This window comes from Impatiens glandulifera, chromosome 7 (genome assembly GCF_907164915.1).
Source record: "Impatiens glandulifera chromosome 7, dImpGla2.1, whole genome shotgun sequence".
Classification (NCBI taxonomy): Eukaryota; Viridiplantae; Streptophyta; class Magnoliopsida; order Ericales; family Balsaminaceae; genus Impatiens; species Impatiens glandulifera.
The window spans coordinates 44,488,424-44,504,673 of NC_061868.1; the positions used below are offsets into that span (position 1 = coordinate 44,488,424).

At 34.7% G+C, this 16,250-nt stretch overlaps 1 protein-coding gene across 1 annotated transcript in view; it reads left to right on the forward strand.

Annotated features, from left to right (window-relative positions):
- LOC124910754 (protein SABRE) overlaps positions 1–15,163 on the forward strand; it is a 28,246-nt gene extending 13,083 nt beyond the window's left edge. The window contains exons 10-24 of the mRNA XM_047451433.1: positions 716–2,507; positions 2,973–3,073; positions 4,202–4,546; positions 4,683–4,801; positions 7,134–7,380; positions 8,297–8,521; positions 8,840–8,979; positions 9,833–9,905; positions 11,110–11,211; positions 11,298–11,465; positions 12,083–12,397; positions 12,495–12,662; positions 13,998–14,382; positions 14,596–14,730; positions 14,804–15,163. Coding sequence (XP_047307389.1) covers positions 716–2,507; positions 2,973–3,073; positions 4,202–4,546; positions 4,683–4,801; positions 7,134–7,380; positions 8,297–8,521; positions 8,840–8,979; positions 9,833–9,905; positions 11,110–11,211; positions 11,298–11,465; positions 12,083–12,397; positions 12,495–12,662; positions 13,998–14,382; positions 14,596–14,708 — 4,293 coding nt within the window. The 3' untranslated portion in view covers positions 14,709–14,730; positions 14,804–15,163. The remainder of the gene's footprint in view (positions 1–715; positions 2,508–2,972; positions 3,074–4,201; positions 4,547–4,682; positions 4,802–7,133; positions 7,381–8,296; positions 8,522–8,839; positions 8,980–9,832; positions 9,906–11,109; positions 11,212–11,297; positions 11,466–12,082; positions 12,398–12,494; positions 12,663–13,997; positions 14,383–14,595; positions 14,731–14,803) is intronic.
- Positions 15,164–16,250: the final 1,087 nt, after the last annotated feature.

Here is a 16,250-nt window from a genome sequence, read left to right on the forward strand (position 1 = left end):
GGTGTTAAGCATCACTTTCTTTCTTGAACTATTCAAACTGATGAAATATTAATCATCTCTCTCCATATGTAGATGAGCACTAAAAACTGTGATCTTCAAAGTTACCAGTACTAGTAGCTAAGGTTTCAGTTTCAATTTACTTTTAAGTGTTGTTCAGTTTCCAGTTCTAAACATCTGTCTGCCTGCTTTCTGGTTTACTATTTGGTGAGCTTAAACTCTATTACAATCACTCTAGTCAATGATCATAAACATTTTTAAAAAACTGCTTGAACTTTGGGACACAACCAGATGAAATTATTTCTTCTCGATCTTCCAAGCTTATACAGATAAACGGCTTTATTGTCGTTTAATATCCAAGACTCAGTTAAGGTTGTCAGTATTGCGCCTTAATGATTTTCCTTTTGCATTAATTTATTCAAACTATTTGAGTTATTCCCTAGTCCATAATCCCTGTATGTTAGAAATGCCAACTAAATATGGATATCACCTTTCTTCCCAATTTTCTTGAACACTGTTTTACATGATATTTCACATATAATAAGATATATTGGTAAGTTAATCTATGAAATTGCATGATCTTCTGGTTACTCTTCATTATAACAGTCAATATTATCTCTTGTATGCGAAATTTCAACAATTGTTACTTTGTTGGGATTAATATCTCATCCTATATTATCTTATCAATAATCATCACTTCAGAACTGCTTACTTGCAGGCAACATGCTTCCAGCCCCAAATTCACCAGAATGTCTTCATTGGGAGGTGGAGAAAGGTCTTCATGCTTCGTTCAGCCAGTGGCACCACTCCGCCCATCAAAACATATTCAGATTTGCCCTTACATTTTCAGAAGGCAGAATTTTCATTTGGTGTGGGCTTTGAGCCTACTTTTGCTGATATCAGCTATGCTTTTACGGTAGCACTTCGCAGAGCAAATCTGAGCATAAGGAATCCGAATGCTCCAGATATTCAGCCACCAAAGAAAGAAAAAAGCCTGCCTTGGTGGGATGATATGAGGAGCTATATTCATGGGAATATTAGTATGTTTATGTCAGAGACAAGATGGAACATCCTTGCTACACCTGATCCATATGAAACACGTGACAAACTTGAACTTGTCGCTGACCATATGGAAATCAATCAGTCAGATGGTCGTATTTATGTTTCTTCAATGAACTTTAAGATTTTTGGGAGTAGTTTGGAGACTTTATTGAAGAACTCTAGCTTAAAGGTTCCAATTGGTGAGTTTGGTCCTATCTTGCAAGCTCCATCCTTTACACTTGAAGTGATAATGGGATGGGAGTGTGATTCTGGAACTCCGATGAATCATTATTTGTTTGCACTACCAAGTGAAGGCAAACCTCGCGAAAAAGTTCTTGATCCTTTTAGATCAACATCTCTGTCATTGCGGTGGGATTTCTCACTTAGACCGTCTTATTTGAAAGCCACCTCAGTTGGTGAAGAAGTTGTTCTTGATGCATCTAGGTCTAGTCCTGTGTCAAAATCTGATAATCTTGCACTTGATTCACCAATACTTTCAGTAGGTGCTCATGATCTAGCGTGGCTAATAAAGTTCTGGAACATGAATTACCTTCCTCCTTACAAGTTGCGAACATTTTCTCGATGGCCTCGTTTTGGAATTCAGAGATTTGCCAGATCAGGCAATCTGTCATTGGATAAGGTGATGACTCAATTTATGTTCCGTATCGATTCAACTCCGTCTTGTATAAGACATATGCCCTTGGATGATGAAGATCCTGCTAAGGGGCTAAAGTTTAAGATGGCAAAACTGAAATATGAACTTTTCTACAGTCGAGGTAAGCAAAAGTTTACATTTGAATGTAAGCGTGATCCACTTGATCTTGTTTACCGCGGTCTTGATCTTCATACACCCAAGGCATATCTGGACAGAGAAGATTGCATGAGTGTTGCAAAAGTAATTCAAATGAGTAAGAGGAGGGCTTCAAAGTCTCCGTCAATGGACAGAGTTGGTAGTGATAAGCACAGCCCTGTAAATGGTGGTACAGAGAAGCACCGTGATGATGGATTTTTGTTGTCCTCGGATTATTTCACAATCAGACGGCAATCCCCCAAAGCAGACCCTGCAAGGTTACTAGCATGGCAAGAAGCTGGCAGAAGAAATACCGAAATGACGTATGTCAGATCTGAGTTTGAAAATGGGAGTGACAGTGATGAACACACACAATCTGACCCTAGTGACGATGATGGCTATAATGTAGTAATAGCTGACAATTGTCAGAGAATCTTTGTTTACGGCCTGAAGCTGCTATGGACAATTGAGAATAGAGATGCTGTTTGGTCTTGGGTTGGTGGGATATCCAAGGCATTTGAAGCTCCAAAGCCTTCCCCTTCTCGGCAGTATGCGCAGAGGAAGTTACTTGAGCACAACCATAACAGTCCTGAAAGATCTCAAGATGAGAGGTCAAAGTCACCTTCAAGCCACCAAGATGCCGTTTCTCCTATTAAAACAGATTCAGAAATAGTTCCAGGTGATCATAAGAAAGAAAACTCATTGCCTTTTATAATTGGACCACGAGTATATATTAGAGCATCCGTCTAGAAAAGGACCATCCTAATATGATCGTCTCATGTCTATTATGTCATAATAGAAACTTCCTAGCTTTAAAAAAAATAGCAGAGGCACGCACAGCATTTGCATGTGCAAAATAGCATTAAAAGGTTGAGTGAATTATTGATTGATGAGCTATTGCTTTATTAAATAAATATGATAAGGAGTTAGTCATATAACTGAAAATGTTTTGGCTGATGAATGCATGCATGTATATGTAATTATGTACTGATATGACATAATAGGACTTTTAAGCAGTGTAACGATTTATAATATTTCTATATTGTCATATTATCTAATCACTATAATTTATTTCCTTTCCAGTATACCTAATTTCTATTATGAGGATCTCAGGTAGTTACATTTGTTGTTGTTTTATGATCAGCAAGGAATGGAAAGACTAATGTTCCTGAGGAAGAGGGAACTCGTCATTTCATGGTTAACATTATAGAACCCCAATTCAACCTTCACTCAGAAGAAGCCAATGTAAGTTGTGGATAACAGAGAATGGTACTTGTGATGCCTTTCCGGCCTTCTTAAGTCAATAATGGATATATTGTGTGCCATATTCTTTTAAACTTTCCACAATTGTCCTGGTAAATTGCAGTTTCCTTGTTCTCTAAATGATCTTAAGCAGTTTGAATTTCCACAAGATATGGACTTATGTTTAAAGCTATATCAAACATGGATTAAATATTTTTCATTCACTGGAACTACACACTGCTAGAAACATGTTGATCTCTAAGTCTACATTCTGAAGTTAAGTTGGTTAGTTACTAATACCATGCCTTCTGACTGTAATTCCTTTGGTATCAGACTTGCATCCGAACTTATTGATTTCTCTTAACAGATTCCCAATTCAAATTTTTGTATGGATTGTCTTGAGATTAATATATTCCTTGCTTGGGTTGACTCAATTCCGTGTCGAGGAAGAATTTGAGAGGTCTGAGATCCTTGGTATCTAATTCTTCGATAATGAGCTTTTTCAATCTTGCGATTTCAATTTCATTTTAGCCGGTGATCAACGTATACAATCAAAATAATGAACTTCTTTTCCATGAGATTTTCACAAACATAGTGCAATCAACTTGGCGCTTTGAGTATCAGTATTTGGTCACAGATGTGGTGAATTTTCCGAACCATGCTCTCGAAGATTGTTTGACTCGTGCATAGATTTTAGAAGTCGGCCTACTTCACTAGGTTGAGTTGTAACTCCCGGTGGTATTTCCATATATATTTCTTCCATTCTCCATTAATAAAGACGTGTATGACATCAAGTTGACGATGTTGTCGATCTCTATTTGCGGCCAAATGTAGAAGAATTTGCATGGTTAATATGTAATCTCATGCATTTGTTTCTTCTCTCCTAATAAAAATGGAGTTTCATGTCAGAGCAAGGAGTAATTTGGTACTATTTTGTTGCTAACTCCTGACAAATACTTCTATGTTGATGGATGACATTTTCTTGTAGGAGTTCTATTCTAAGACAATGTAGAAATCAATAACTTGTGTTACAACTGGACTATAGTGTAGAGTAGTTACAATGGATGTGGTAACTTCTATTTGTTTCCATTTGGTACTTATGTTTTTATTTGGTCTCTTGTTTATCTACAGGGTAGATTTCTGCTTGCTGCTGTCAGTGGTCGTGTCTTGGCACGTTCATTTCATTCTCATGTGGGATATGAATCAAATGAACAAGCACTTGGTACTGGAAATGTGCCAGAAAGTCAGCCTGAAATGGCGTGGAACCGAATGGAGTTCTCAGTTATGTTGGAGCATGTACAAGCTCATGTTGCTCCAACAGATGTTGACCCTGGGGCTGGACTACAGTGGCTCCCAAAAATCCGCAGGAGCTCCCCCAAAGTGAAACGGACAGGTGCTTTGCTGGAAAGAGTTTTCATGCCTTGTGATATGTACTTCCGTTATACAAGACATAAAAGGGGACCTACAGATGTTAAGGTTGGTGATGCTTGATTTAGTCATTGACTCATTGCTATTACCTCAACCAATTGATACATTCATCTTGGTCTTACCTTCGACTAGAAGTTTCTTCCTGTGATACTAAGGTTCTGAGGTTAAATTTATTCTTCTGCAGAGGAAACCGTTAAAAGAATTGACATTCAATTCTCGTAATATTACAGCAACAATGACGTCTCGTCAATTTCAAGTTATGCTAGATGTGCTGACAAATCTTCTCTTTGCTAGACTTCCCAAGTAAGTTGTGTTTCAGGATTTTTCTTAATTGTTTGCATCAATAACAGATTTTAAGGGATTTTTCGATTCTGGTTAAGATAGTTGCATTGTTTTCTGGTATATGAACCATTAGTAATAGGAAATATTCTCAATTTTTAAGTAGAACTATCAGTGCTAGCTCCTTTTTTTTACCTTAACTTTGTTTTCGCCAACTTGCTCATTCTTTCCATTTTAACTCCTAACGCCCTGTATTTTTCAGCTCTTTTATTATGATACATTTTAATTTCTTTTTGCTTTTTTACATGTACTTCTAAAAATATATATAGAAGAATTTCATAGCATCCTCTCTTTTCTCCAACAACCTGCCAAATAATTTTGTACCATATTTTCTCCATTTTTCTAGTGGACCCCTTCCCTCTTTTTCCCCATTTCCATCTTCAAGAGCTTATTGCAAGCTCTAGAGAGAGATGATGGGTGTGTGAGTTTCGTCTTCGGTTGTTGAGAGTCAGGCAGGTGTTTGAGCTTGATCTTAGGTTGATTGAACCTAGCTCTCCCTCGTCAATGAATCCATCACGATTTATGAATCCACGGTTGCTGAGAGACAGATTCAAGAGGAAGAAGTGGAAGGGACCAACGTGGTTGTTGCTCTTGGACAAGTCCTATGCTAGCAAAGATATGAATGAGATATGTGAGGCAATTATGGTAGGAGTCTCCATTTTCCCTTAGGCTATGTTTGGTTAGGGTGGAAATAGAATTGGTGGCTCCAATTTCATTGTTTGTTTGATCAATTAAAATAAACAATTGGAATTATAATTCAACTGGATTTTACAGTTTATCATGAAGACAATAAATTTGAGAAGAACAAATGTCCTTCCTTTTGTAGATTATTTCTCATAGTTACACTTTGTTTGTTTTTAAAGATGGTCAAATTTATAAAATAAAGAGTTTGTGAACACGAAGTGCGTTCATTTTACAATCAAAGACAGGAAGAGAAACAAAAAGACAGGTATGAAAGGGAAAAGTCAGATTCCAATCAGCTAAAAAAATCTCATCGTGTGCAGATTCCTCCTTTCTTGATTGAAGCGAAAGTGTGGAGTGAAGCCCTTGATCCTCTCTTTCCCCCACTTGCTTTCTTGAAATGTCCTTATGTTCTGCTCTTTCCATATTGTCCAAGAGGGATGATCTTCCATTCTGATAGTCCACAAGTTCTGTGCCTAACATTGCAAAAACAAATATTATGGCGATAACGCTAGTAGCTGGAGGGAAAGTTTAAACATATTTCCTTAGTAATATTTGTTTCATAGCTAAGATTTTTTTTCAAAGAAAGAAAAAAAGGGTTTCATTGCTAAATATTGAAACTGGTGATGTCCAAACATATAGTTGAATAACTCTGGAGCGCTCATGTTTATGGATTTCGCTCAAGATTGAACTCAATAGCCACATATGATTTTCACTATGTTTTCAGGTTTTCTTAATTATTTTGCATCATTAGAAGATCAATGGGATTTTCCCATTTTGGTTTTTTAGTTGTGTTATGTATTGTGCTCATATTGGCATCGATGCGACATATTGATCTCAGTTGGAAAGTGATTCTAAGTAGAATTCGTCAATTATTTTCTGGAATAGATTTATTTTCATTTGGTAGATAAACGTCATGTGAGACATGAGTTTTATTTGGATAAAAAGTTGTAAACATTTCTTGATCTTTGGACTTTGTTTATTTTCTGAAACATTTATTTTCATTTGGTAGAATTGTGGTTGTTTGAGATCACTGTTTCATTTGGATAAAAAGTTGAAAAGTTCTTGAAATCATGGAGACCTGGTGGGCTTGATTCCAAATCAAACAGAGGTATTCATACCAAAACGGCTCATTAAGGGAATAATGTTTTTTTGGATTGAGACCACATATGATTTATATTCAAAATAGCAACAATGGGTTTGAAACTCCCAGATGTTGAGCTCTAGCTATTTAGTCCTAGTTGTTCCTAAGAAATTTGAACCTCCTAACATGATGTTTTTGAGCTCATAAATCCGGACTTTGATTGAAGTTTTTAGAACTTCTTTTGTGCTTATAATTTTGGTGCGTGTAAAGTTTTCCCAATTTGTTTAGCTGTAGCATTCTGTTCTGCTCTATGTTTCTACTGGTATTTCACTCAGTGATTTTCTTCTTATATGCTTGCTCTAGATTCTTGTTTTTTATATTACATACTATCATGCAACTTCATTTGCAGCATACTTTCTTAAATGATTGCAATTTGTCGGTACCCTAATAGAGTGGGTTATTAAAATTAGTATCTTTATTACAACCATTTTCTCACTGGACAGAATGATTTGATTAGTTTTATTTACTTAGGCCACGAAAAGGTAGTTTGTCATATCCTGCTGAAGATGATGAAGATGTAGAGGAGGAAGCAGATGAGGTGGTCCCTGATGGTGTTGAAGAGGTGGAGCTTGCAAGAATCAATCTTGAACATAAAGAGAGAGAACGTAATCTCCTTCTTTGTGACATCAAGATGTTGTCCAGTGATGATTCTTCTGGTCATAAGAATCTAGAAACAGATGCTGATATATGGATCATAGATGGCAGGCGGTCCACTCTGGTGAGTTGCTACTTTGAAGCTAGCTACTACTTTTTGGTTATACATTCATTTTCATCTTTTATCTACTATTATTTTATGTTGGTTTTCACTAAATCGTTTCCAAAACACCCTTCCAGTTCACTGTCAAGTTTTGGCTGCTTGTCATTGCATCATTATATTCCTCTCCCAGGAATATAGTTTATGGCCCTTTATTTTGTCATGATTAATTGTGTATACTTCTTTAATTCTGTGTGCACTGTATGGGAAGCAGACTCAGCTGTGTAATCATAAATATGTTTATGTGGTTGAGAATTTCCTACCTGAACGGGAATTCCTTTTGCTGAGGATAAATCTACTCGGGGACTTTATTTTATTCAATGCCAAGGCAATGATTTATTTCTGGGGAAAAAAGAGCGATGGATGGAACAACCCCTTATTACATGACAAATTCTATTTGCTAGAACTTACTGAGAAATTGGATCGAAAGGATCTTATATTAGATCTATGATAGTTTGGTTCTTTTTTGGAAATGTGTTAATTTACTAGAAAAATTAGGTGATGAGGATGGGGTATGGACAAGTATGAGGTCAAATGTTACCAACCTTTCTCTTCCACAACAAAGGAGCTGTTTTCAATAAGTTGAGTGTCGAACCCGATATAGCAGTTTCAATAGATTTGGCATCACAAAATGCTAACAAAGTCTGATCTTTTCTCTATCTAAAATTATCCTCTGGATTTTGCATGTGCACCTCATGTTTTTTTGTTTAAATGGTCAATGATGCTATATATACTTCAAACAATTCGAGCTTTACATTTTCCATTTATTCGAGGAAAAGTAGTACTCTGTACTGTTATGAACATGTTTCCATTCATGCACTCACCTATAGTCTGTATGGTAAGAAAAACCCTACTTTGAGAACTCTTATTTATTCTGCAGATTCAGAGATTGAAAAATGAAGTTGGTAATGCAAAAAAATTGAGAAAGGCTGCGTCTGCTTCACTAAGAGTGGCTTTGCAAAAAGCAGCTCAGCTAAGACTCATGGAAAAGGAAAAGAACAAAACTCCTTCCTGTGCTATGCGTATCTCTATGCAAATTAACAAAGTGGTTTGGAGTCTGCTTGCAGATGGAAAAACTTTTGCTGAAGCTGAGATTAATGACATGGTGAGTTTGAGGACACTATAAGTAATATTTTAACTGATCTATATATCTAATATTAGGTCTAGTTTGACAATATATAGATGTGTTAGTAATATTTTGGAACTTTGCATTGGGTGGATTGAAGCTTCATTGTTTAATAGCCCCCCCTATATGCAACCAAAAGATCCTTACGAGAAATTATATTTCATTCAACAAGACTTCTGATATACTGATATCCATGTTAGCTTCCATTTCACATCCCTGATTCGTCCTCTTTCTTCTTCTTTAAATATCCATTCCTCCTTTAAATCGCCTTCTGATATATTTTTGTGCCTGCACCAGATATATGATTTCGATAGGGACTACAATGATTTTGGTGTTGCTCGGTTTACAACAAAGTATTTTGTTGCAAGAAATTGCTCGCATAATGCCAAGTTCGATATGATCCTATCTCCATGGAATCCTCCTCCTGAATGGGGAAAGTATGTTTCTGTCCATGCTACTTACTGATTTTGATGGTATCTTAAGTCATTTTCTGTTATAGTTATCACTTGCTAAGTCCATTGGTTATCAACCTTTTCTGTCACTGCTTCATATAGTACCCTTTTCTTTCTTTTTCTAGAAAATGGTCAATTTAATAAACGTTGCCAGAAATAGCATATGGTTTCCATCTTCGCTCTTTCATTTGCTTACGACTTCAACAATTAGTAGCATTGTGTTTGACATGTGAGTGTCAATGTGTGAGATTTCATTCTGCGTAAACATGCTGAGTAAGTGACTCAATATGAATTTAAAAATCCCCTGATAAGGTTCAAAATGACTTTTTTTTTATTAAAGAGAAGGGATTTGCAAAACTTGAATAAGGAAAAATATTTTTCTAATATGAAACAATTTGGATATTCTATTAGAATTTTGGGGCACCTGAAGATTTGAACCGTATGCCACACAGACAAATATTGTTCCTCCTTACTGGCTTAGGCTCGGATTCCTTGTATACCTAGATCTCATTCTCACCAAAAATGAATTGACTTTTAATACCTTCTATGGAACAGATCGATCCCTAAGGAAATTTGTTTGTCTTACAAAATTTTCAATATCCTTATGCAAAGCTTTGGTGCATTTATTTTGCTTACACATTTGGCTATAGTTGAGGTAATGTCTTCCATACATCAAAGCAATGTTGTACTTTCTCTAGGCCCTCTGCTCATACTGTTTCAGGGTTTCATTTTGTTCTGCAGACTCCCTTACTCTTATCATTGTTTGGCTCGCTTCTTTATCATTTACTTCATCAGATAAGAAAGTTCACAGACCATATCCACTTCTCTTTCTCTGCAGAAAAGTAATGCTACGGGTCGATGCAAAGCAGGGAGCACCAAAAGATGGGAACTGTCCTATTGAGAATTTCCAGGTTCTTTATTTACCTGTTCCTGGAAAGATCAGAAATTGATTGTCAGCCCTAAAGGATATGCATGGTCTTTTGTGGTTTACAGAGGCACCCTGAGACACTGTTTGCACCTATGTTGTGATTAATTATATCTCAAAACTTACTAAGACTTTTTCATGCCAAGAATATTACAGGGTATCTTCATTATGAACTTCAACCTAACAATAGGATAGTAAAAAAGTGAGACCTATTACTGGGTTGATACCCTCTTAGGTAACAGTACTCACAGAACATATGAAATGTAAGGTCTCCCTACCGCATGCTAGTCTGCAGAATATTATTTATGACGATTGCCTTTGTTGGTCGAATTGTTCAATATGTTGACTATGCCTTTGTAAGCAGTCAAGATAATTACATAACAAATTTTCAGTATATAGCTTGAAAATCTCTGAAACTGCTTTTTCCTCATTGATAACTGAATTCCTAGACTATTGAACCATATAATAGATATTTCTTATCATGGTCGCTGAATGGTTTTCACTGAGAATTGTTGTCGTTTAGCATCAAGGTTGCTTGATCAGTTTTGAGTTTCATGTGCCGAAAAATGTAAAGAAAGTTTTTGGGTGACTGAATAGATGACATTTTAATAATTCCTCAATTTTAGATGCTAAGCCATAATGTTGTCTACCATTGTTTGAACAGTGCCAAGAAATTTATTAAGAAAGACACTGAACAGACGGTAGCTCAAGTGGTAAGAGTTTTGAACTAGGAGGCTGAGGTCTCATGTTCCATTCTCACTAAAAACACCTTGATTGAAGTGAGGGTCATAGCAGTGTGATGTGCTAGCTTCCTCCTTTAGTGCCAACAAACCAAAATATCCAACTTGTGGAAAGCAGGAGAGGGTGATCGTAAGCAGCATTGAGAAAATTGTGCAAATACTGGAATTTGTCTCCTTGAACTTGATATCACTTCATGTGTCAATATTGCAATCAAAAGAAGTAATAGGATTCGTTTCTTGTCACAGTAATTTGATTATAAATGTACACGTACAAGATTGCACCAGCATGTGATTCTGCTTCTGCTGTCAAAATTGTTACTCTGATTGCTTCTTTACAGTAAATTGTGTGTCCTGGAAGTTTTTGTAATTTTGAATCTATTATATGCATGAGAAAAATTGGTATGTACTCACATCTATGAACATTTAACAAGAAACAATTTCACGGTACAGGTGGACATCTATCCTTTAAAAATACATTTGACTGAAAACTTGTACCATATGATATGGGGTTATTTCTTCCCTGAAGAAGAACAAGATTCTCAAAGGCGACAAGTAAGTTGTTTTATGAACTCCTCTATTAGTGTTTCACTGTGTATTGAAGCTAATCCAATCCTCCCCCATACATGGTTTATCAATAGGAAGTGTGGAAAGTTTCAACTACTGCTGGTACAAAACGTATGAAGAAAGGCTTATCTATGCATGAAGGGTCTGCATTAAGTAATCCATTAAAGGAATTGGAGGTTTCTTCCAGGTCAAACCCTTCTGGTGGTAGCAGTCAATCTTCTTGTCAGGCAGATTCTTCCCAGGTGAGTTCAATAAACTTGTACTTTTTTCAAAACATTAAAGTAATAAAGATACGATGTTAAGGAATACAAATGCACAGGTTTGAGAAGTGTGTGAGAGTGATTAGTTAGAGGTGATCTCTATATTCTCCTCATATGCTTGAGTTTTAGGGTTTGTGCAATTTTCAAATCCTGGACAGGTTTAATGAGAGATACAATTGAGTCTATTTGGAAACTGGTATTTTGTCACAATCACATTGGAAAATCATCACACTAAAAAGTGAAAGTGATTGTTTTGCATTCGGTATGAAAGTGTGATTGAATTAGATGAAACTATATTTGTTATACAATTTTTGTCAACTTTTTTATCCACTTTATGTTTGCATGTTACCATATTACCATAACTATAAGAGAGTTGGGGAGTAATGACCAGAAGGTAATTAGGAATATCACATATTTTTGGACTTGGAACTTTTGGAAGAATGGGCCTCAATTTGTGCCAGATTTTTGGATTGTGGTCCGAAAAAATTGAATGATAACAATTTTCAGCCAAATGTAGATTTTTTTTTTCTGTTTTTTTTATATCAAATTGACAAATTCCATAACAAAACAGACCTTACATCTTTACTTAATCCATGCAGGCCACAAAGGTAATCCCTAGTACAAACTCAGGGATGAGACGAACATCCTCTTTTGATAGAACATGGGAAGAGAATGTTGCAGAATCATTGCCCAATGAACTAGCAATACAGGTTCTTTCAACAAGCACGTGTTTGACAAGTGGATCTACTGGTATTGAACATCAAGATGAAGCCACTAGAAATAGATCAAAAGATATCAAAGCTATTAAATCAGGTCGTTCATCCCATGAAGAAAAGAAATTAGGAAAACAACAAGATGATAAAAGGTCTAGACCTCGAAAGATGCGGGAGTTTCACAATATCAAAATAAGTCAGGTCTGTATCATTGGCAGCAACTGAAATTTTATTAATGTTTTCTTTTTTTTGTGAATGTTCATTTTAAATGCATTGTCTGCTCTCCACAATCAATTAGGTTGAACTATTAGTCACATATGAAGGACCACCATTGTCTTTTACCGAGCTAAGGTTGCTCATGGATACGTTTCACCGTGTCGATTTTACTGGAACTTGGAGGCGGTTGTTCTCACGAGTCAAGAAGCACGTCATTTGGGGAGTCCTAAAGTCGGTCACAGGAATGCAGGTGAAACTTTATTTTTCATCTTCAATCCTTCTCTTCGATAAGTAAAGATGTGATTGTTTTTGTTAAGATGTGATCTCTTTATTCTCCTCCAATTCCATTTGAAAACATTTATTGTTTCTGTTTATGTATCTAAATACGTTTCCAGATACAGAAACAAAAATAATTTTTTAATCTATCTGACTAAGTTTAATTTCCTATCGTTTTTGTATTTGGAAGGATCCAGATACAAAAACAATGTTGTTATTGCACACACAAATAAAGTTTTTTCATGGACTGAAATAGACATGCATATACAGATGTTAACAATAACACCCCACATTGTGGACAGAAGACAGTAACCTTTGTTCAATCAAAAACTCTATAATAATCTTCTGCAGAAAACTTTGTAGCCATTTTCAACTAGTTTGACCTTTTGGGAGATTATTATAGAGTTTCTTATTAAGTACTTTGTAGAAAACATGATTAAACACTAATGGATATAATTCGTTCATCTTAGGATCACTTAATTATTTAAATTATTTAAGTGCTTATTTGAATAGTTTATTTCATAATTGTAGTTAGAATTCACTTATTTATTTAGACTCAGACTCAAATTAAGTTAAAAAATTTAAGTTGGAAATTTTGGCTTAATTCGGTAAGATAATTGTAAGCGTCCAAAAACAACTTTAACCCTAAAAGTTAATTAAATTACGTCATTATAAGGGTAAAATCGTCCTTAACTACTCTATTGACATTAATTTCACATTTCATCAAATTAACTTTGCATTATCATGTACTTAAAGTTTAGATGTTTCATTTGGTTTATTGAGTATTTATTGTTTAGAGATTTAACTTGCACTTAAAGTTCATTATTTTACATTCAATACTTAATTCTCAGATTTATCAAACACAATCTGCCTGAGATGGCTGTGATGGTTTGATAACATAACTTATCACTTAATCTAAATAATTGAGTGCTTATTTGAATTAAGTCCATTTTAAAATTGTTATCTAAAGTCACTTAATATTTACATTCAGCTCAAATTAAGCTAGACTTTATAGCTGGTAAGCTATGAATCACTTAACTGGTAATTTAAATTATGTTACTGTAAGGGTAAATAGTCATTTTGTATTTTTCCGACATTTGCTCTAACATTTTATCAAATTAATTTACATATCTTATATTTTCATTTGGTTTATTCAGTCTTTATTTTTAAGACACTTAACTAATATGACACTTAAAATTCAATATTAAACATTCTAACACTTAATTTTCAATTTTGGCACACACCCGGTTACTATGGTTCTGCGTACATGTTTTGCTGTATCATAAGTATATTCTAACTCTCTGTGCAGGGTAAGAAGTTCAAGGACAAAGCAACAAGCCAAAAGGACACAAGCGCAGCTGGTGTTCCAGATAGTGATCTTATTCTCAGTGGTGACAGCGATGGAGGTTCGGCAGATAAATCTGGTCAGTACCCATTATCTTTTTCTAAGCGTATGGATGATGGAGCTGGGGATGGATTTGTCACATCCATAAAGGGCCTTTTCAATTCCCAACGTCGAAGAGCCAAGGCATTTGTTCTTCGTACCATGAGGGGTGAGGCAGAGAATGATTTCAATGGGGATTGCAGCGAAAGTGAAAATGAGCTCCCTCCTTTTGCGAGGCAACTAACTATAACTAAGGCTAAGAAACTCCTTAGACGACACACAAAGAAGTTCCGTTCTAGGGGATCAAAAGGTTTCTCCTTCACCTTTCCTCTCCCTCCCCCCATGAATTTCTACATTTTCCATTCATCTGAAATTGTTTACAGTATCAGTTAATTTCGAATTTGAAGAAATGAAAACACTATGCTATTTGCATATATTCATTTTTTAACTCAAAAACAGATCTTTTCAAAGGATGGGAGAATTTGGATAATTAAAATAGTTACTAACAGATATTTTGTTTCAGGTCTAATTAATCCCCAGCAACAGATGGAATCCCCATCATCACCAAGGGAGACTACACCATTCGAAAGCGGCTCTTCTGGTGGATCTTCTCCATACGAAGATTTTCGTGAGTAGAAGAAGATGTTAACATTAAATGGTATATTATTTCAAATGGGTTGTATTTTGGTTGGGTCCTTCTTGATGATTGATTCATACTTACCCACTGACAGACCCGCTTATTGGCAAAGTTTAAATGGAGATATGATCATCCTCTTTTGTGTATAAATGGGAGCTGTCACAGCAAGTAAACTAAAATCAAAGAAATAATCATGATTAGTTTTTTCCCTGTGTAACTAGCAGCAGCAGCAGCAGCAGCATCCCTTTTTCATTTCACTTGAGAATTGTACTCTTTACCGGCGATGAAAATGATGACGATGATCTGCAATCTTAACTATTATGGTTTGTCAAAGAGTTTATTATATAACATGATTTGGTCAGATATATATCTCCATAGCCGGAAACAACATCAGAACAGCAGATATTCTCTTAATATTTTCATACAAAAATAAATTACTTAATTTTTGTCTTCAGATTTTCCTCTTCTTTTTGTCTTGGCTGATGAGATTAGAATATGTGATTTGAAAAATCTGTATGGAACTAAGATTAGGATGAACAATGGCAATAGGGTTATCATGTTTGATTTTGGTAACAAAATTGCATATATATATTTTTTATTATTGTTTCTTGTTGAAGCTGTTTTTAGCTTAGAGAAAGGTTAGAGTATTCAAAATCTAGTGTTTATTTAAAATTATTTATTATCTGTAAACTTGTAAATTTGAAAGTTTATTTGAAATAGTACAAATTTTTTTAAGAAAAATATTAATACAATCATAGTTCCACTTTCTGAATTTAGTCAAAAACATCTATAATGGTTAGAAATCATCACATAAGTGAAAACCCTAATTGAGACGTTCAAACAGCTCGAATTCAGTTAGAAATTAAAACTAAAATGAACTTTGAAAATGCTAAAATAAAGGCTCTCTCTATAATGGTTTTGAATAAAATTAATGAATATCTATTGTTTGTAGAGTGAAATTTAGCTCTTTATGATTGATTATTTTTCAGAATTATTAGATATTAATTTCAAATATTACGATCATCAAATTGTACTAAGTTCTTATATAAACTTTCAAATTTGCAGTTGTACTAAATTTTGTTTGTCTGCTAAGATCACAACTTTATTTGAAAAATATGATTAGTTAGTTAGATAAGTTTAATAGAAAAAAATTCAAACTGCAAAAATCAATATTTGATGTAACATATTGAATATGGTTACAAATAAAACTCAACCGACTAATAAAAAGCAATTTTATTTTTATACTTGATATTTATTTATAACATGTTTTGTAGACAAGAAATATGTACACTATTTTCAAATAAAATTTAATAATTAAAATAAATATATATTTGACAATATAAAGTCCAAGAAACCAAATAAAAAAAAATAAAAGATAATGTAAAATTGTTTTAAAAACAAGGATCCAAACAATATTCCCAATGTTAAATTAATCTTACAATAACTAATAAGTTAAGCTAATTTTATCTATTTATTATTTAAGAATCTTATTTCTGTAAATTTTATACAAGCTATATTAGAACATTTAATCCATTAACCAA